The sequence below is a fragment of the Penicillium crustosum genome (assembly GCF_028827405.1).
Source record: "Penicillium crustosum strain IBT 35664 chromosome Unknown utg000002l_segment0_segment0, whole genome shotgun sequence".
Lineage (NCBI taxonomy): Eukaryota > Fungi > Ascomycota > Eurotiomycetes > Eurotiales > Aspergillaceae > Penicillium > Penicillium crustosum.
This window is the reverse complement of record NW_026623123.1, coordinates 6828967-6848432: the sequence shown is the minus strand read 5'-3', so window position 1 is coordinate 6848432 and position 19466 is coordinate 6828967. Positions and strand designations below refer to the sequence as shown.

The 19466-nt window shown below is 49.5% G+C and overlaps 8 protein-coding genes across 8 annotated transcripts; 5 read left to right on the top strand and 3 right to left on the bottom strand.

Annotated features, from left to right (window-relative positions):
- Window positions 1-77: 77 nt before the first annotated feature.
- N7487_006121 (uncharacterized protein) lies at window positions 78-1232 on the top strand (the record flags this gene model as incomplete). The annotated part of the gene is made up of 1 exon (XM_056873868.1): window positions 78-1232. The coding sequence occupies one exon, from the start codon at window positions 78-80 to the stop codon at window positions 1230-1232; it is 1155 nt and encodes a 384-aa protein (XP_056731588.1).
- A 93-nt stretch (window positions 1233-1325) lies between these two features.
- N7487_006120 (uncharacterized protein) lies at window positions 1326-2121 on the bottom strand (the record flags this gene model as incomplete). Its single annotated transcript, XM_056873867.1, has 3 exons — window positions 1326-1953; window positions 2027-2042; window positions 2091-2121. The coding sequence occupies 3 exons, from the start codon at window positions 2119-2121 to the stop codon at window positions 1326-1328; spliced, it is 675 nt and encodes a 224-aa protein (XP_056731587.1).
- A 252-nt stretch (window positions 2122-2373) lies between these two features.
- Window positions 2374-4257, bottom strand: N7487_006119 (bifunctional hydroxyethylthiazole kinase/thiamine-phosphate diphosphorylase; the record flags this gene model as incomplete). The annotated part of the gene is made up of 7 exons (XM_056873866.1): window positions 2374-2628; window positions 2684-2784; window positions 2839-3215; window positions 3271-3678; window positions 3735-3870; window positions 3928-4104; window positions 4158-4257. 7 exons carry the CDS (start codon window positions 4255-4257, stop codon window positions 2374-2376), a joined length of 1554 nt encoding a protein of 517 aa, XP_056731586.1.
- Window positions 4258-5265: 1008 nt separating this feature from the next.
- N7487_006118 (translation initiation factor eIF5) lies at window positions 5266-6507 on the top strand (the record flags this gene model as incomplete). Its single annotated transcript, XM_056873865.1, has 1 exon — window positions 5266-6507. The coding sequence occupies one exon, from the start codon at window positions 5266-5268 to the stop codon at window positions 6505-6507; it is 1242 nt and encodes a 413-aa protein (XP_056731585.1).
- A 308-nt stretch (window positions 6508-6815) lies between these two features.
- On the bottom strand, window positions 6816-10702 carry N7487_006117 (uncharacterized protein; the record flags this gene model as incomplete). Its single annotated transcript, XM_056873864.1, is given in 4 exon segments — window positions 6816-9887; window positions 9902-10225; window positions 10283-10361; window positions 10599-10702. 4 exon segments carry the CDS (start codon window positions 10700-10702, stop codon window positions 6816-6818), a joined length of 3579 nt encoding a protein of 1192 aa, XP_056731584.1.
- Window positions 10703-10896: 194 nt separating this feature from the next.
- On the top strand, window positions 10897-13806 carry N7487_006116 (DNA ligase (ATP) CDC9; the record flags this gene model as incomplete). The annotated part of the gene is made up of 4 exons (XM_056873863.1): window positions 10897-10964; window positions 11065-12841; window positions 12979-13209; window positions 13261-13806. 4 exons carry the CDS (start codon window positions 10897-10899, stop codon window positions 13804-13806), a joined length of 2622 nt encoding a protein of 873 aa, XP_056731583.1.
- A 521-nt stretch (window positions 13807-14327) lies between these two features.
- dppV (dipeptidyl peptidase DppV) lies at window positions 14328-17038 on the top strand (the record flags this gene model as incomplete). The annotated part of the gene is made up of 8 exons (XM_056873862.1): window positions 14328-14521; window positions 14589-14640; window positions 14693-14931; window positions 14984-16007; window positions 16100-16277; window positions 16329-16561; window positions 16615-16826; window positions 16903-17038. The coding sequence occupies 8 exons, from the start codon at window positions 14328-14330 to the stop codon at window positions 17036-17038; spliced, it is 2268 nt and encodes a 755-aa protein (XP_056731582.1).
- Window positions 17039-17414: 376 nt separating this feature from the next.
- On the top strand, window positions 17415-18749 carry N7487_006114 (uncharacterized protein; the record flags this gene model as incomplete). Its single annotated transcript, XM_056873861.1, has 1 exon — window positions 17415-18749. The coding sequence occupies one exon, from the start codon at window positions 17415-17417 to the stop codon at window positions 18747-18749; it is 1335 nt and encodes a 444-aa protein (XP_056731581.1).
- Window positions 18750-19466: the final 717 nt, after the last annotated feature.

Genomic DNA, 19466 nt, shown 5'->3' with positions numbered 1-19466 from the left:
GTCTTCTTCTGTCTTCGTTTCAATTTCACTTTCAAATTTGCCAGAGTTGATCCAGATCCAGAAAGAGCAAAAGAATCATGGCACGTCTGTTAGATCTTCCAGCTGAAGTGATTCTCCTCATCGTTGACTACCTACAAGCAGGCACGAAGAAGGTATCACTAATACTCCATGAAATTGGGGATGCCTACCGCTACGCGATCGAGCAGAATCCTTCACCAATCGTCAGAGACCTTCATTCTTTCCTGCTTGCCACCTATCGCCTGAATGGTCTTCTTCTGCGGCCACTGTTCTATCGTAATATATTTGTCCGCAGATATGGTCGTTACGGAGAGCCGGTTCCGCTGCAACAGCTAAAGCAAAGTCTTGAGAAAGACCCAAGTCTCGAGGAACATATCGTCTCGGCGATCCTTCCATGTGATGACTCGATTTATGATCTCCATCGATTCTTTTGGTTCTCCAACATCCAAGCCCTTACTATTCACAAGTTCAGCGATTGGGAGCCATTGGAATTTGAAAACAACTCACATATTGGCACTTCACCCGTCGAATCTCTCAAGCTGATTGATTGCGGGGCGCACGAAGAGGCTCTAGCCGCTGTATTAAGCTGGCCGGCAGCTTTGAAGACGCTTCACTACGACGCCGACCAAGGCGAGTGGGAGGGCCATTATGGGGACGAGCCAGCCAAAAGCTGGACATGTGCTGCTTTTGTGCGCGCACTGCAATCACAAAAGACAACGTTGACAGAACTGACAATGACACGCCCACCGCTTGAACATGAAGGGCTGGGGGATGGACCTCGGATTGATCTTAGCGAGTTCACATCCCTTACAACTCTACGCATTTACCACGTCTTCCTTTGCGGATGGGATGATCCGCATGGGGTCTGGAAAGGCTTACCTCGCAGTCTGGAGGTATTAGAGATCTGGTACGACGATACAGACCTCACTCAGTTCTACTTTCTCGAGAGTGATTCGTGTGACCCTTCCATTCTTGATCTGATCCAGCATAAGAGGACGCATCTTCCGAATTTACACACAGTGGCCATCCACTCATTTGAAACAATCCTTGCTCCCGGAGTAGACGAGCTTGTCGTATTGGGACAATGGAAAGTGCCATCCTCGCTCACGGATGCAGCCGAATCTGCCGGTGTAAAGCTGGATGTGTGGATGGGATACCGGAATCCTCCGGATTTTAAAAGAAACGATGTTTTCGAGTCACTGAAAATCAGTTAGACGAAACAGTGTACATATGATGTAGTCATATACCACAATGCATTATTTCCTACAACACCTAGTATAGTAACTAAAGTACTAAGTCCCATCAAATCAAATCTTGGAAAAAACCCCCAAAGCCCCCTTCGTACTCTCCTTAGTCTCCTTAACAAGCCCACTAACAGCCCGGAACGCCTCATGCGAAGCATCACCGAGAATTTCAAAAAGCACACTTTCACTACTCGTCACAACAGCTCCAGCATCCCTCAATCTTGCAAGCGCAACACCCCTCTCCTCGGGGTTAATGCTGCTAACGCCATCAACGAGGATGTAAACTCGGTGGCCGCGCTCGAGAAGATCGAGGGTAGTCTGCGTCACGCAAATGTGCGTCTCGAGTCCGACGATTATAACGTCAAGGGGCGTCGAGCCTGGCGCTGGGAGTAACTTCTCAATCTCTGGGGTTATCATTGAGAAGAGGGTTTTGTCTACGTCGGCTCGGATGTGTGGGCCGTTGAGGTGTTGTTGGAGTTCTGGTACAGTATTGCCAAGTTTGGCGCGGTTTTGGGTTGTTATGAACACGGGGGTTTGAGGGGGCCGAGGCTGCGCGGAGCATTTTTTCTGTTGTTGAGACGCTGTTTGGTTGGTTGGCCATTGGGATTCTATTATTTTGGGGACATGAGATTCGTACAGTTTGGGGAACTCGTAGATTCCAGTGCGGAATTTGTCTTGGATGTCGCAGATGCTGTGATAGGATGGGCGGTTAGTTTTGGTCTTGAGGGTATCTTTGCTCTTTCGATGCTGAGTGTTCTACATACAAGAGTGCGGGATTGCCTGGTTTGATGTTAGTGACATGCATTGTGTGTATCGTGGGGTCCTTACGAATTCGAGATGCGCGCGTGAGAGTAGCCATGATTGCGACAGTTAGGTAGTTTGTATTTGAGATTCTGGTAGGATGTAGATATAAAAGAAGTTGAAGAAAAGAAGAATTGGCGGGGGAACGCGGGGAATCGGAGAAGTCGGAGATGCGGGGAAGCAGCCGAGGGAAGATGGTCTGGTATACTTCATATGCCCTGGTCTTTGATGTTTTATTGCAGCCCTCAATAAATGATGGCCAAATTTTTGCATTGGTATGTACACATCGCTCGTTTACTAGTCTAGGTATCTATAGCTTCACCTCATGCACCTTGGCCCGGCCGGCAAACCAGCTGTCATCACCGTTTGCCGCCGCTGTGCGGATAGCATAAAGCTCGTCGACGAATGCCGGGACGAAGCTGCCTGGGCCACGAACATACTCTTTGGCTGCTGCGTTCTCCGCTGCGATCTCGTACATGAGAATTCCAGATAGAACCGCGAGGAGTCTGTCGGAGCGGTGGGCAGCCAAGAAGCAACCGGAGATTGTACCGATGGCACAGCCAGTCTATAAATACATGTTAGCCGTGCACTAGAAATAGGGACTAGAAGATGTTGCGTACTCCGGTCACTTGGCCCAAGTATGGGTGGCCATTCTCAACGGCAATGACCCGCTCACCATCGCTGAGGTAGTCTGTTGCTCCGGTCAATAGCACAACGTTTCCTATGTAAAGTTAGAAGACAACACTCATAGATAGATACTCTCAAGTATACGTACGTTCTCTGCGAGCTAAATCCCTAGCCAAGGTGGCCTTTTGATTGCTGTCAAGGGTACTCGGTCCACTGTCGACACCACGCTGCTGAACAGCACTGCTACCCCAAGCTTGGCGAATCTCGCCTTCGTTACCCTTAATCAGATCAAAGTAACCACCGGCCATGAGCTGAGTCACTGCGTTACGGCGAATGTGTGTCGCAGCCGCACCGACTGGGTCGTAGACCACTGGGTTGCCACGCTCATTGTATGCCTTGATGGCTTTTAGGTAGTTGGGGACACTCTCACTAGTCAATGTACCCATGTTGATCAGAAGGGCCCCATCAAACTTGCACAAGTCCGTGGCTTCATCGCCATACGGAGACATGATGGGAGATGCGCCACTATAGAATGGTTAGCATGGGAAATGGTTTGGCTAAATGCAATAAATATACTGACATAGAAAGGGCAACGTTGGCCACAAAGTTCGACACAACGAAATTGATCATGTTGTGTACGAGGGGGTGCACCTCTACCATCTTACGGATGATTTGGGGCACCTCATTCAACAAGACCTCAGCCTCGTTAGCACGGGGAGGACTGGAAGCCTGCGCAAATCGAGGAGGGTTTCGGATGAGCTCGACGAATTGCTCGGCAGATGCTTTGGGGTCATCGGCTGCCACGATGGCGCTGACAATGGCCACTCCATCCAGTGCTTTCTTTGGCGACTTAGACTGATAGAGCACTCGTTGCACGTTGGAGTGGTTGATGCCGCCGATGGAAACAGTGCCGATCGTGGAATCCTTGATGGCATCTAGGATGACTTGAGTACCTGCCGTCCCGATGACTGACTTGGTATTGGTTTTTCTATGGATCGTTAGCGCCAGTTGCTGGATAGTGGTATATTAGACATGCAAGCTTACGTGGGGGTGGCAAACATGGTACCAATTCCAATATAGTCGGCGCCATCTGCGGCAGCCTTTTTAGCTTCCTCGACTGAGGATGTACTGATACCAATAATGGCATTCTCCGGAAGAAGTTTCTTTGCTTCCGTGAATTCTATATCCGACATTAGTACATGTTTGTATATATATTTGGAGAATCGTAGCAACGAACTCATATCATCTTGACCAAGGTGTACACCCTCGGCACCAATGGCAAGAGCCACATCGACCCGGTCATTGATTAGAAGAGGCACATTGTATTTCTTGGTTACCTGGTGTAGTTTCCGAGCAGTTTCCACCAGGAGACCAGTGTCGTTGGTTTTGTCTCGGTATTGCACCACAGTCACGCCTGCAGTGGGGGGTTAGTTGGATAATTGATAGAAAGACTGGAGTACCACTCACCTCCTTGCAAAGCTTTTTCTACCACTGTGCATAAATCTCGCCCCTTGAGAATGGCCGGAGTCGAATCCGTGACCAGATAGAGCGACAGATCTACGGGCATGATGTCTGGGCACTGAGCCGGAGAAATGTGGGGAGTTTCGGAGTAATAGACCCGGGGTCGTTTCGAGAAAGAGAAAGAGACCGAAACGAATAGCGTATTGACTGGGGCCAGCAAGCTATACTCGTACAACACAAAACACCGGACTTAAGTGACTGAAGGAGATTGCCGTTTACGGTTGTGTGGCCGTGGTGGGGTTCCTGGAAGGTTCGGCTTGTACTCGTCCGGATATATAAAATTACTTATATCACTTATATCACTTCTATATGCTTCAATATTGTCAAGGGTTTATTTTGAAACTCAAGCAAGCTTAAACTTAAGAAAAGCCTCCCCCCCAAATTACTCTGGAATATCTAGGATGTCCCAGGATGTTATATTCAACTGTCAAAGGTCTTTTTATACTCCGAGTTAACTCCGGCACGTGCGGGCTGACATAACCGTGATTTGTCAAATTCTGCTTTTCCTTTTCTTCCTCTTCCTTTCCCCCAACAACACACAAACACTTACAGGCATCGGTTATTTTCGAAGCCTTTATCTACCTACCGCGTGGAATTTCAGTTCTACGCTATTCAATTTGCATCACTGGTTAGTTCGGCTTCGCCACCATCAATTTTCACCGTCCGCCAAAAGGTCCCCGACCTCTGACTCGGATTCCCCAAAGAACTTCAATCGTTCCCAGAAAGCAACACGTTGAGAAGTTTCCCGCGAACTTGTCTATGTATTCGTCCTCCGTCCAAAATTTCGAACATCACCTGCCGCTCAAGCTGCAAACGTTTCGCGCGCCGAAACCTTGCAGCATACACCTTCGATCCTGTGGCTGAATAACCCGGATCTTTCCTCGATTTCTCGTGACTTTTTCCTAAGAAATCACCTCTTATACCTCAAAAAAAGAAACTTGACACGCATGTCTTGTCTCGTCAACAAAATCTTCATTCAGAATCCTTCCAGCTTTCCCTTAAGCAAGCCCACTATTCCATTTTAGTGAACTAATCGCTCAATTCAACCGTCATCATGGCCACCGTCAACATTCGCCGGGATATCACCGATCCCTTCTATCGCTACAAGATGGAGAAGCTCCAGGCTAAGGTCGAGGGCAAGGGCAACGGTATTAAGACCGTTGTCGTCAACCTGAACTCAGTTGCCCAGTCCCTCAGTCGGCCTCCTGCCTATCTCATCAAGTACTTCGGATTTGAACTTGGTGCCCAGGCCAACGCTAAGCCCTCCGACGACCGTTGGATCATCAACGGCTCTCACGATGCCCCCAAGCTCCAGGATTACCTCGACGGCTTCATCGCCAAGTTTGTGCTGTGCAAGAAGTGCAAGAACCCCGAGACCGATGTCTTTATCAAGGACGAGAAAATTACCCTGGACTGCAAGGCTTGTGGTCAGCGCTCCGATGTCGATCCTCGCCTCAAGCTGAGCACTTTCATCGTTCGCAACAACCCCAAGGGTGGCAAGAAGGAGAAAAAGAAGTCCCGCCGTGAGCGAGAGAAGGAGAAGGCTGCCAATGGCGAGGATGCCAGTCCCGGTGACAGCAACAACTCCGAGAATGGCGAGGATGGAGATTTCGCCCTCGAGGCTAACAGCGATGATGAAGTGACCCGTCAGGCTCAGGCCATCGAGGCCGAGGCCGAGATCCAGGATGATGAGTGGGCTGTTGACGTTTCCGAGGAGGCCGTGAAGGCTCGTGCCAAGGATCTCCCCTCGGACCTCAAGCGTGCCCTTGTCATTGAGGATGGTGACGATGAGGGAGCCGATGGACCCTCGTCCTACGAGCAGCTGGGAAGCTGGATCGTTGATACCGCTGCTGAGAAGGGCGGCGTCACCAACGTCAGTGATGTTGAGATCTACATGAAGGCTAAGGAGTTCGGCATTGAGACCAAGCACAAGACTTGCGCCGTTCTGGCACAGAGTATCTTCGACGAGAAGATTGCCAAGCAGATCGAAGGCCGCGCTGGTTTGCTCAAGAAGCTGATCACTTCCGATCGTCATGAGAAGGCTTTCCTCGGTGGTACCGAGCGCTTCGTTGGCCAGGATCACCCAGAACTGGTCGCCCAGATCCCTGCCATCCTGTTGGGCTACTACCAGAACGACCTTGTGTCTGAGGAAACCCTCAAGGCGTGGGGTGCCAAGACCAGCAAGAAGTACGTCGACATTTCGACCAGCAAGAAGATCCACAAGGCTGCCAAGCCCTTCATCGAGTGGCTCGAGAATGCCGAGAGCGATGAGGAGAGTGAAGAAGAAAGCGAGTAGACGGTAAACGTCGCTTACGCTATTATCTATCCTTCGTTGTTTGCTATCTGCGTCCATTCTTAGATTGAGCACAAGCATTTTTGGACCCCTGTTTGACCTTCCCATCTCGCTTGGACTGATCACTTCGGTTGTCATTTGGGTTTAGCTCACCAATCGCCACTCCTTTACAATGAATATCAATATGGTATCAATCATTCCACTTTCGTCCGCATTAGTGGCATTTCAGTACACCTAGAAATGAAGTAGAGCAAAATAAAATATAGTCATATCTCATTCTATGCAATGCTATCAACAATGAAATGCAAGAACTAGAACGCCACCTCAGCAAGTCTAACCTGCTCCCCCTCGCCACCGAAAGGGATGTTAGTAGCGCCACCACAGTTCCCAGCATTGCCAGTAGTAACCACATCCGCTCTCAAGCGATGCCGCATAAAGACAAACCAGGTCAAATCCACATTCCAAGCCTCCATCGCCTGAATCGCATCCTGAACAGAAGCCATGCCTTCACCAGACGCAGCCTCATCCATAGAGGTAGAAGGCCTCGAAGAAATGAAGTAATACTCAGGTCCGACAAACAGTGCAATCCAGTCACCAAGCATCTCGCAAATCCTATCACCCACTTCCAATGGTAACCGGACATGCGAAAGAACCGTGATAAAGAGCGAGACCAACGCACGCCACAGACGGTGGTGCGGCGTGAAGAATCTTGACCCGGGCGTTGACGGCGAGAGCGAAAGGGACGAAGAAAGGGCCAAGTGTAGAGTAGACGCTAGATCTCCTGATTCCGCGGGGGCAACAGTCACAGTCGTAGCCTGGGACCTGGCACGGCGCTCGTTCGCAGCCTCGGCGTCTGCGCGCACTTTTTCCCATACGCGACGGTACAGCCGGTCCCAGCGGGAGAATTCGGTTTCGACGCGCGTGGCCATGAAATCGCCTGCGCCTTTGCACATTGCTTCGATGGCCTCACATGCTGTTACAGTGACGAAGGTTTCTTCTTGGTGGTCTGGGGTTTCAGGGTTTCGGGTTGGCTCTGTGGACGAGGTTGCGATAAGGGATTTGGATTTTTCGTTTGCTTGTGATGAGGGGAAGATTATCCGGCTTGCTACTGTTGGCCAGAGCTCGTTGATTAGAGGGAGGAAGCTCGTTTCGTTTTGGGATAGGGCGGGTAGGACATCGATGAGGATTGAGAGGAGGGAGCGTCGGAGGTAGGGTGATGGTGAGGTTAGGTGGGATGGGATAGATTTGACGATGTGGAGGAGGAGAGCATGGGTTTTGCTCAACGGTTTCTCGGCGTCTTCTGGTTCTTTTGGGGGTGGGAGTGGCGGCTCGTCCGATTCGGCTTGGTTTAGAAGCTCTTCGATGGACGGCTCTGGAGGAGGTTTGTCATATGTTTCTGACCATGGCTTTTTGGGATGGGGGATTTTGCCATCAGCATCTGCTAGTTCATCCTCGGCATGCCGTTTAGCTTTGCGGTTGGCAATATTCGCGGCGATGCTTGCGATTGAGATATTTTGGTAATGCGACTTGCGAGTATCGCGGGAGCCATTCTCTTTGCCCTCGTCGATTGTGAGCAAAGACGGTTTCTTCGCCCCTTCCTCGACGACCGCAGCTAGGGTCTTGAACATCATCTCAACGAGTTTGGGATATCCGTGGTATAGATCCAGGATACCAAAGATAGAATCAACCAGATCATCCAGATAAGGTATCAACCGGGAACCACAAAGCTTGACCATCATAAACAGGACCTGCGGCGGATAGGGTGATACATCGAAGGTATTAAGTTTCAACGCGACGGAGTTCACCAAATAGTCCACATTTTCAATGATCATAGCACTCGTGTCTGGGTAGTTACAGGCATTGGTCAAGATATTCAGGCATGTCATGGCGTGGCGTTGAAGGTTAGGGTTCTGTGATGCCAACAGCTGTAAAGTTGGGTAGAGCGCGTCCATGAGTTCAGGCCGGAAGGCCTCGCCGAGTTGTTGAGCTTGGAGGGCCACAGATTCCAGAGCGAGGGCTGATGTACGCCAGTCACTTGTTCCATCAACTGACTGTTCGTTAAGTATATTCAATGAGATATAATACAATTCTTCAATCATTCCACCACGGCCAGTTGACGAGACAGGCCCGTCAACTTGATCAAGAGAGATGAAATCGTCAAAGTCGGCTGTCGCCGCAGTGCTGTCCCGCAAGAAAGTCATGGCCAACCAGAAAGGTGCAATGACGGAATCACTTGATGTCGTGTGCATACGGTTGACAATGGATCGAGTGATCTCATTTCCAGACTCAGACAAGTTCAATCTAGTAATCATTGACCGTAGATCTTTGAGAGTTTGTTGCTGACTTTGGTGTTCCAAAATAATGGGTGGAAACACCTTAGATCTAGCATCGGTACTGAGCACCTCCCAGTTGAATCCGGCATCCATTGAGGCTAACGGCTGGAGAGCATTGGTGTTTTGTTTGACAACGGCACCGACGCTGTCACATAGACCAGATGCCAAACCGCTCGTAAGCAAATCTGACCCAGATTGAACTTGGGACAGGACCTGGAAGACAGTAGAGATCTGACGAAGCCCCCATTGCTTAGCAGTTTCATCGTTGCCTTGCATGATTCGAGGGAAAGAAGTGAGCCAGGTATGCAGCGATTCTTTCAAAGAATCCAGCACTGTGGGGTATGTTGTGGCAAGATGAGTTACATTCCGGTAAGCTTCATTCACTCCCTCGTCCTCTTTATCTGCGAGAACAACAACTGTTTCAACCATCATAGGGAGAGACTCTGCAAGTGTGGTCTGGCACTCTTCGATTACCATCAGACATAGCTCTAGCACGGCAGACTGTACCTCTGGTCGTTGATGACGGCGAACCTGGATAACATTGGCCAGCGCAAGCTTAATCTGCGTTGTCGTGGCCTTCAACCAGGATTCATCCAAAGCTATCTTATCGCTTCCCAGCTCAGGCGGGGAGACTTCCGAGGCTACACGGTCATTGAGAACAGCTCTTAGAAGCTGCGTGAGAATCTGCAAGGAAGTCTGGAGGAGCTTGTAGGACCTTCGAGTTTGTGTTGATGGCCTTAGAACCTTAGCCAGTGCCGACACAGTTCGCGGCATGATGCTGGCAAGCACCACGCGGTCTGTGACTCGAGCATATAGTGCTTGCAAGGCCTTGGCGGCTGCCAGGCAGAGCTCATCTGATCTATCATCGACAATTCCCTCTAGCAGGATATATACTGTCTGATCGACAACCGTCGCGGTACCAATTTCGTGATAGATTGTCCGTTCTGGAACAGTTCCTCCCAAGACCGTGAAGATAGCACTCAGGCAGTCAAACCCAGCAATGCACAGTTCTTCCGAAACCTTAGGCTTCGGTAGTTGCTTCTCTTCCGCCTTGTTTGGAGAACCCCCACGATCAATGTCAACAGGATTATGAGTTGCTTGCCCATTGCAGGAGATAGTCGTTGCCGCCATCCATCGGCAACCAGTATCCGCAGACAATGGACGGCGGACTCCAAACATCGCGCGGGTAGTCTCTGCGTTTCATTGAAGATATGCGACAATGGGAAGAATGCATATTCAGCTAGCTTCTCGTCGAGGGTATTGTTCCCCGCGAGTTCCTTCAAACAGTTGTGCACCGGCTCGAGGACTCGGGATACATCGGCGGCGGAAGCTTGATTTCCTCGGAAACGGAGGCCCACAGCGCTAAGTTCCACGCACGGTGCTCGGAGCTATTCAGAGATCAGCACTGTTCGTCTTAAAAGCCGAATGAAGCATATCATTCATACCTGTTTGAAAGATTCCTGCCGGAGGTTGTCCATTGCAGCCGAACAACGCCGGGCAGCGTCAGAGTCAAAAGATAGTAAGCTGGGTATTGAGTAGTCTAGATCAGTCAAACATCAAGAGCCCCATTGTAAACACCATCTAGCGGACCCATCGCGATCGAATACAGCGGGACTGCATCCCAAAACTGCACCGCTCTGTCATCATCTGCCGGCATAATTGAGCGGTGAACCTAATCTATCCTAAACGGGAAAGATAACGCTGCACGTGATACATTAGCGCGTCTCAACGCGTGAGAATCCCGACAGCTGCCTGGGACACAAAGTAACAACCAGTGTTGCCTTGGCTATTTCAATTGGGGCTCTGGTCTGCTCGGAATATATATTGGGCCATATTCCGCGTCCATTTGACTCCGAGAGAAACATCTATGCGGGTTTTGCGAATTCAAAAGCTTGCGCTTTTATCGCTCTCGCGCTCGAGACCTAGCTTCTGCATACGATCTGCAGGACATCACAACTTTTTGACCACACCAATCTCGAAGCTATCGACGGGCGTTTTATCTACCAGTATTGCAACCCAGCAAAATTCTAATTTGAAAATATTCTCACCATCGCGAATCATGGCCGATGACAAGAGCAGGAAGCAGGCTACCCTGGGGTATGTACGGGATGGACAGCAGACGATTGGGTGCGTCGACAGTATTCGATGGCGCATGCGCCCTTTCATGCTGACACATCTCAGCTCTCGTTTTGGTTCATTCCGCTAATTCATTCCATTCGTTTTGTAGGAGGTTTTTCGGCTCCGGTGCCAGCCAACCGCCGAAGAAACAAACCACATTAGCCTTTGGTGGAACGAGACAAGCAGCAAGCAGTGAAGCTGCCGATGCAGATACAAAGGACAACACCAACGGAGTCAAAGTGGAAGACGCCACCGACCCAACACCAACTGCTTCCCTCAATGAAACAGAGCCAACGAAGGGTGTGAAACGGGAAAAGAGCGCCGAGGCGGAAGAAAGCGATGGTTCCGATGTCCAACCTGTTTCTAAGAGGCGACGAAAGGTCTCGGCAAAGACCTCTCCAGCTGCCAAGAAGCAATCCGCATCCCCGAAAAAGCCTGAGCCTACAAAGCCAAAGATCGAATCGCCATCACCAAAACCTGCCATTAAAAAGCCCTCCGATGTTACTCCTGAAGAGAAGTCACCGTCGGTAGAAGAGGAGGAGGACCCATTAGAAAGCGAGGATGAAGATGACCTCAAACCGGAGCTCACGAAGAAATCAATCGAGAAATTCCAAGCCAAATTGAAAGGCAGTGGTAAAGATCCATACCCAGACTGGAAAGCAGGCGCTCCTGTTCCGTATGCTGCGTTATGTACCACTTTTTCTCTGGTAGAGATGACCAGAAAGCGCCTGGAAATCACGGACCACTGTTCTCTCTTCCTTCGCCAGGTTCTTCGCTTGACCCCTGCCGATTTCCTACCCACTGTCCAGCTGATGATCAATAAGCTGGCTGCTGATTATGCCGGAATTGAACTGGGCATCGGAGAGTCGCTGATCATGAAAGCTATTGGTGAATGTACCGGCCGCAGCCTTGCCGTTATCAAAGCTGATCAAAGGGAAATCGGAGACCTGGGACTGGTCGCTGCCAAAAGTCGGTCGAACCAGCCTACCATGTTCAAACCCAAACCTTTGACTGTTCGAGGTGTGCATGAAGGTCTTCTTGGAATCGCCAAGGTCCAAGGTCACGGGTCTCAGGACAAAAAGATTTCAGGAATCAAGAAACTGTTGGCTGCTGCTGATGCCGACACTGCTGGCAAGGGAGTAGACATCACTGAAAACAAAGGCGGTCCTAGCGAAGCCAAATTCATTGTTCGATTTTTGGAAGGTAAGCTAAGACTGGGACTTGCAGAGAAGACGGTTCTTGTGGCTGTTTCTCGAGCTGTCCAGACCCACGAGGCTGAATCAGCTGGCAATAAGATCCCGTCCGCAGAGCAGATGGTCGAAGGCGAAAACATTTTCAAGACTGTTTACAGCGAGCTTCCTGCTTACGAAGTAATCATTCCTGCCGTTCTTGAGCATGGTCTCATGAAGCTGCCCGAAGTGTGCAAACTTTCTCCCGGAATCCCTATCAAGCCTATGCTTGCCAAACCGACCAAGTCAATCACCGAAGTCCTTGACCGGTTCGAAGGGAAGGAATTCACTTGCGAATATAAGTACGATGGAGAAAGAGCCCAGATCCATTTTGTGTCTCCGGATTCTATCCACCAACACCCTGGTGCCTTGGACACATTACAAAAGGATAGCAAGGGACTCTCCTCAATCTTCTCCCGCAACTCGGAAGATCTTTCAAAGAAGTATCCTGATGTTCTAGGCAAGCTTCACACGTGGGTCAAACCCGACGTTAAGAGCTTTGTTCTGGATTGCGAGACTGTCGCATGGGATATGGAGGCCAAAAAGGTTCTTCCATTCCAGCAACTGATGACTCGCAAGCGCAAGGACGTCAAAGCGGAAGATGTCAAGGTCAAAGTTTGCGTGTACGCCTTTGATCTGCTTTTCTTCAATGGAGAGGTAAGATAATTTGTTTAATGTCTATGTTAGAGCGATTCGGTGTTCTTTGCGACTTGCGGCGGGGATGATGGGAGAAGAAAGAGGCACACCGAGTCGCTTTGGGCTATACCTAGTTGTTCTCGCTAACCTTTCAACAGCCCTGCGTGAAGAAGTCCTTACGGGAACGACGAGAGCTTATGCATGAATGCTTCCAACCAATTGAGGGGGAGTTCCAGTTTGCCCAATATGGCAATTCTAATGTCCTCGACGAGATCCAGGAATTGCTTGAGGCCAGTGTTAAAGCTTCTTGTGAGGGTCTTATGGTGAAGATGCTGGACACAGAAGAGAGTGGCTACGAGCCAAGCAAGCGGAGTCGCAACTGGCTGAAGGTATGGAGCCTCTGTTGTTAATTACTCCAACCGTTGCTAACCTCTATACAGGTCAAAAAAGATTACCTCGCCGGTGTTGGTGACTCCCTCGATCTTGTCGTCCTAGGGGCCTATTATGGTCGTGGAAAACGTACTTCGGTTTACGGTGCCTTCCTTCTCGCTGCCTACAACCCCAACAGCGACACATATGAGACTATATGTAACATCGGCACCGGCTTCTCTGAAGTGCTACTTGAAGAGCTACACCAAACGCTAGTTCCCCTGGTGATTGACCGCCCAAAGCCATTTTACACTCACTCAGCCGTCCCTAAGGACCAACCGGATGTTTGGTTTGAGCCAAGACTGGTGTGGGAAGTGAAAACAGCCGATTTGACCCTCAGCCCCCGTTACCAAGCCGCTGCGGATGAGTTCCAAGGAACAACCGACGCTGGAAAGGGCGTGTCTCTGCGTTTCCCGCGGTATATTAAATCTCGCGACGATAAAAAACCAGATGAGGCTACTACCACTCGTGCTGTGGCAGAGATGTATCGGAAGCAAGAAGCAGTCACCAAGGAGACTACGAGCAAGGGAGGTGTGGATGATGACTTTGAGTATTGAAGCGATTTTGTCAGGCGCACTATAGCGAGTGTAATTGAATTCATTGGATACTGATAACGGCCTCTCCCAATCGTATGCATTTTCTAGAATAGCACCATTGCTCAGTTGGGGTCATTAGGGCTTACCATGGTGCCACTTCTAGCTTTTTGTGCCTCTTTATGATCATGGGGCAACAACAAAACTCGTGGGTACCAATCAATTCATTTATTTTTAAGCTAAAATCTAACTATCTTCTAAAACAAAGCCCCTGTTGATTGGCATCCAATATCATGACTAAGATTATTCTATCATTCCGGCTATCAGCGGCGGACTCCGCGGTGCTTGGCGTACTTGGCGCAGCAAGCCAAGCAGCTAAACCTTGCTCGGGCCTATAATCGGCCCTGCATCCGCCTTTCTTTGTTCATAGCACGTCTTCCTAATGCCTTGGAAGCGGCCGATAGCACAAAATAACACCATGCATATCTGGCTTGGCACCGAGGAATGTAACATGCCCCCTTCGACGGCACAGTACCCTCTCCGCCATGGCTGCTAGCCCACTGCGCGTGTGGGGTCATAACACTTATATCTCGGTGTCGGTCCGGAATGCAACCCATCTGGTTTTCTGCACGTTTCTCTTGAGCTGTGTGGGTGTATACCTGATTGTCAATATGCGTGTGTTTCAATTGACGACGGCCCTCGGGTCGATCATTGTTTCTGCGGCAGCCCTTACTCCCGAGTCAGTGCTGATCTTCCCACCCGATTGACTGATTGTGCTTGGCTTGTTTGCTTATATTTTTTTGTAGAGAGCTTATCTCGGCACCGAGACGGGGTGAGGCTATTCCCAATCCATCGGGGGTGAGTTGCCCTATTGTATATAGATATCGACAATGTTATTGACCTGACATAGGAAGTCGCGCTTTTTTCCACCTCTGAGTACTCCTTCGAGACCCATGTTACATCTTCATGGTGGAGTCTGCTGGATCTGGAGACTGGAAAAGTGACTCAACTTACCAACGACAGCAATGTCTCCGAATTGACCTGGCTAGGGTCTACTAACTCGGGTCTGCTATATATCAACGGCACTAATGCCGAGATTCCTGGAGGTACCGAGATTTGGGTGTCAGATACCTCTGATTTTACAACTTCGTAAGTTTACATGCATATCCATTTGGATAAAACGTTCCTAACTTCCGCATAGTGCCTACAAGGCAGCTTCGCTGCCGGCGCCGCTTTCTGGCCTCAAGACGGCCATCACCAAGTCTGGAGATATTAACTTCTTGGTGTATGGAGAGTCTTGGCCTAATGGAACGGCGTACAATGAAGAGCTCGTAGCTAAGCCCCTAAGCTCAGCACGTATCTACGACAGTATTTATGTCCGCCACTGGGATACCTGGCTCACGACGAGATTCAATGCTGTCTTTTCGGGGACCCTGAAGAAGAAGAGAGCTGGACATGGAGCGACACCCAGCTACACCTCCAACGGATCTCTCAAGAACCTCGTCGCAGGAGTCAAGAACCTCGAGTCACCTTACCCGCCGTTCGGCGATTCGTCTGACTATGCCATCTCCCCGAACGGAAAGTTGGTTGCATTTAAGAGCAAGGCGCCTGAGTTGCCACGTGCAAACAACACTGCTTCGTATATTTATCTTGTGCCCCATGACGGATCAAAGAAGGCTGTGGCTATCAATGGCCCAGACAGTCCTGGCACACCGAAAGATATCAAGGGTGATTCGAGCAGTCCTGTCTTTTCCCCAGATGGCCGTCACCTTGCATATCTCCAAATGGAAGATATCTCTTACGAGTCGGACCGTCGCACGGTTTATGTTTACACCGTTGACTCCAAAGATACTATTCGCACATTGGCCAAGAACTGGGACAGGTCACCTGAGGCAATCAAGTGGACTGCTGACGGGAAAAACCTGGTTCTGAACACCGAGGATTCTGCACGCTCTCGACTTTTCCTGTTGCCCGCCGATGCTGGTAATGATTTCAAGCCTAAGAACTTCACGGACGGTGGTGCGGTGGCTGCATACTACGGCCTGCCTAATGGCGACTACTTGATTTCTAGTTCCGCTATCTATACTAGTCGCACAGTTTACACCGCTAAGCCTGGCAAGGGCGTCACAGGTGTCATCTTCTCTGCCAACGAAGTTGACTCCGCTCTGAAGAGTCTTGGCCCATCAGACGTTGATGAATTCTACTTTAAGGGCAACTGGACAGATGTAAGTCTACCTTTTCTCCTGGAACTGAAAAGATATTAATGTTATAGATTCATTCCTGGATCATCTACCCTTCCGACTTTGACAAGTCAAAGTCATACCCGCTCCTGTTCTATATTCATGGTGGTCCTCAAGGCTCCTGGGCTGATTCCTGGAGCACTCGGTGGAACTACAAGGTCTTCGCTGACCAAGGATATGTCGTTGTCGCACCCAACCCAACTGGTAGCACTGGGTTTGGTGAAAAACTCACCGATGAGATCGCGAACAATTGGGGTATGTGATTTCCATCGTTCCGTCTCATTATCACCTTCTAATGATCAATAGGAAGCTACCCTTACGACGATTTGGTCAAATGTTGGGAGTATGTCCGAGATAACTTCGACTTCATTGATACCGATCGCGGCGTGGCAGCTGGCGCTAGCTACGGTGGCTTCATGATCAACTGGATCCAGGGTAATCCTCTAGGTCGCGAGTTCAAGGCGCTGGCCAGCCACGATGGCACATTTGTGGCCGACGCAAAGGTCTCAACCGAGGAACTGTGGTTCATGGAGCGTGAGGTATGTATCATATTGGTGATATTTTCTCGGTTCGCATACTAACTCTTTCGAAGTTCAATGGCACGTTCTGGGACAACCGAGACAACTATCGTCGCTGGGATCCATCCGCTCCAGAGCACATTAAACAGTTCACTACCCCACAGCTCATTATCCATAGTGATTTGGATTATCGGCTTCCCATCTCTGAGGGTCTGGCGCTTTTCAACGTCTTGCAAGAGCGAGGTGTACCAAGCAGACTGCTCAGCTTCCCTGATGAAAACCATTGGTAAGTACAACGGATGCCTTTGATTGGAGACGCATCATCGGAAGAGTCCTCCAGCTAACTTAATGGCATTTAATAGGGTCATCAACAAGGAAAACAGTCTTGTCTGGCATCAACAGGTCCTGGGATGGCTCAACCAGTACGCTGGCATTGACACCCCAGGCTCTGTCAATTTGAATGACACTACAATTCCTGTTGTAGATTACAATCCTTAAATTTTAGGTCGCGTTTGTTGTAAGTGAGGGTCTTCTGCCTGTAATGTCTCAGATAGTTTGTTTTCAAGATGTTTGTATTCCATGAATATTTCTTTCTTCACAGTTTCTATGCTGTGTCAAACTTCTATACATGAACAATGGAATCATCACAATTTAAATACCTTTTTTAATGTGCTTTTGTGTAGTATGAATGTTTCATGGAATCTGGTGGGTTACCAACAGCAAAACTCCCCAGTTGCCTACAAACGTTTTCCATCAAACGCATTACCCATTACCTATCAAACGCATCACCACTATTCCCTTCTCCTTCTCCCTTCTCTGCCATCTCCCTACCATCTCTCTTCATCAATCTTCTTCCCCACTCATCAACACCATCATGCCTCCCAAACCTTCCTCCCGTAAGGGCGTCAAGAAGGGTATGTCCAATACTTTGTCCCCCCATCCCTCATCATCACCCATTAGAAAGAAGCAGAAAGGTACAAAATCAGTCATCTCAGAGAGAGCTAACAGCAGCTCCCTGTCAGGAGTCCCCAAGACGAATTCCTCTGCTGGAACACAACCCCCAAGTGAGTACTGGAATCAGCTAACAGATCATCAACGGGCTTTCCTTGATAGCGCTACACAACATACAGGTTCTAACCTATATGTCTTTGGTGCAGAGATCAAAACTGAGATGCCATCCCCCACTCCTGCTTCTGTCGCCAAGGATTCGAATGAGAGTGAGTACAATTTTGACTTGACTCCTGTCCCAGGTCTAATCTCAACCCCATTCCCATGTACCGAGGATGATCTTACCCTATGTCACGTCTCCACTGCCGATCCCACCGGCTACCCTATCTTTGTTTCCCAAAATAGACTCTGGGACTGGTATTATCTTGCCTCTAACAACAACATAGAGTCTTCCACTACCCCTACCAATGAGACGACCAACGGAAATGCCAAGAACACAAAGAGTGAGTTTGCGAATGGCCTCTGTCTTTCCACAAACCAATTTCCCTGTACTGAGGACGACATGACCTTGTTTCCTTCTCCCAATCATAGTCCCAATTACACCCACAGTCCCACCTTCTTTTCTCAAAACGGACGTTGGGAATGGATTTTTCTCCCCTCTAACACAGATACAGAGTCTTCCCCTCCCAAGGTCAAGATGGAGGACATCCCCGAGGCCAATCCAAGGGTTCAGCGACCGAGCAACCCCGTCTCGACCACATTCTCCACCACCGACCTGGACCGCTTCGTGTTCCCACTCGGCGTCGTCCCCGACAGTGACGATGATATCTCCTCTGTACCCTCGCTGGTCGAAAACATAGCCGAGCAAGCCAGGACCGCGAAGCATGTGAGGTTCTTCATGAACACCACCCACGACAAGCACTTCGTCCCCATCGAAGTGCCCCCTCTCACTGGACATGACAACTGGGATCCCTGGTTGACCGCCATGCGACTGCTCTTCCGCCAACACTGTGTGTGGCCTGTTGTGACTGCGGAGCTTCAGCCACTGTCTCCTGGCCATAACCTGTACCTGTGGTACCAGCGTATGTGCGATTGCGCAATCGCCCTTATCTACGCCAACGTCTCCGAGGAGGTCCGCAGAACTCCTTGTTTCATGAGCACCGCGAGCGAAGATGATGCTGATATTCTGATGTCCCACCTGTACGCTCACTACTCCGAGCCTGATTCTTCTCACTCTCATGAGGAATCCGAGCTTGATTAGGCGGGCTGTGCTTGTGATTTGACAAGGATTTACGTGTCATGGGGAGTGCATATTGCAATATGTACATTGTCCCAGGGTTCTCTGATGTTTAGCCCGTCTCGCCCGTATCTTTCGATATCTGATCTTTGATGCTTTTTTATTTGCATGTAATGTGCAGACATGAGCCTAGCTTTTGAATCTTAACAAGTTGATACTTAGCCGTTTTCTTACGTATTCTTAATTTAGTAGTTTGACGTTCTTCTACACGCGTAAGTCGGGAATTAAAACGGGATTCGAAACAAATCCACACATTCCCTCAGTAATGGTAACTATAGACAATTACGTAGGCATTATTCTTCAATTAATCGGGTTCTGGTAGTAACAAGGCTTGATGGCGCGGCCTTTTGCTCCCACGTCTTGAATGGTTTTCCATGTCTTAATGTTTCAATGTTCTCTTCCCAACAATACAACTTATGTCCGTTGGTATATCCAGCGCTAACAACGACCCGTACTGAGTACTAGCGCTAATGACAACATGCATCGGGTTTAACGCCAAAGTACCGATTCTTAAGCCCGAAGCAATGTCGATTGGGTGAATTTTCGGCCTGACTCGAGCCATCGTTATAGTACCACAGAAATTGAATATCCCTAGCAGGAACAGACGTAGGAAACAATTGCTTGGGGTGTCGGAGTTAAGGTAAAGTCCGGATATGCATGTGCACAGCAAGCAACCACATA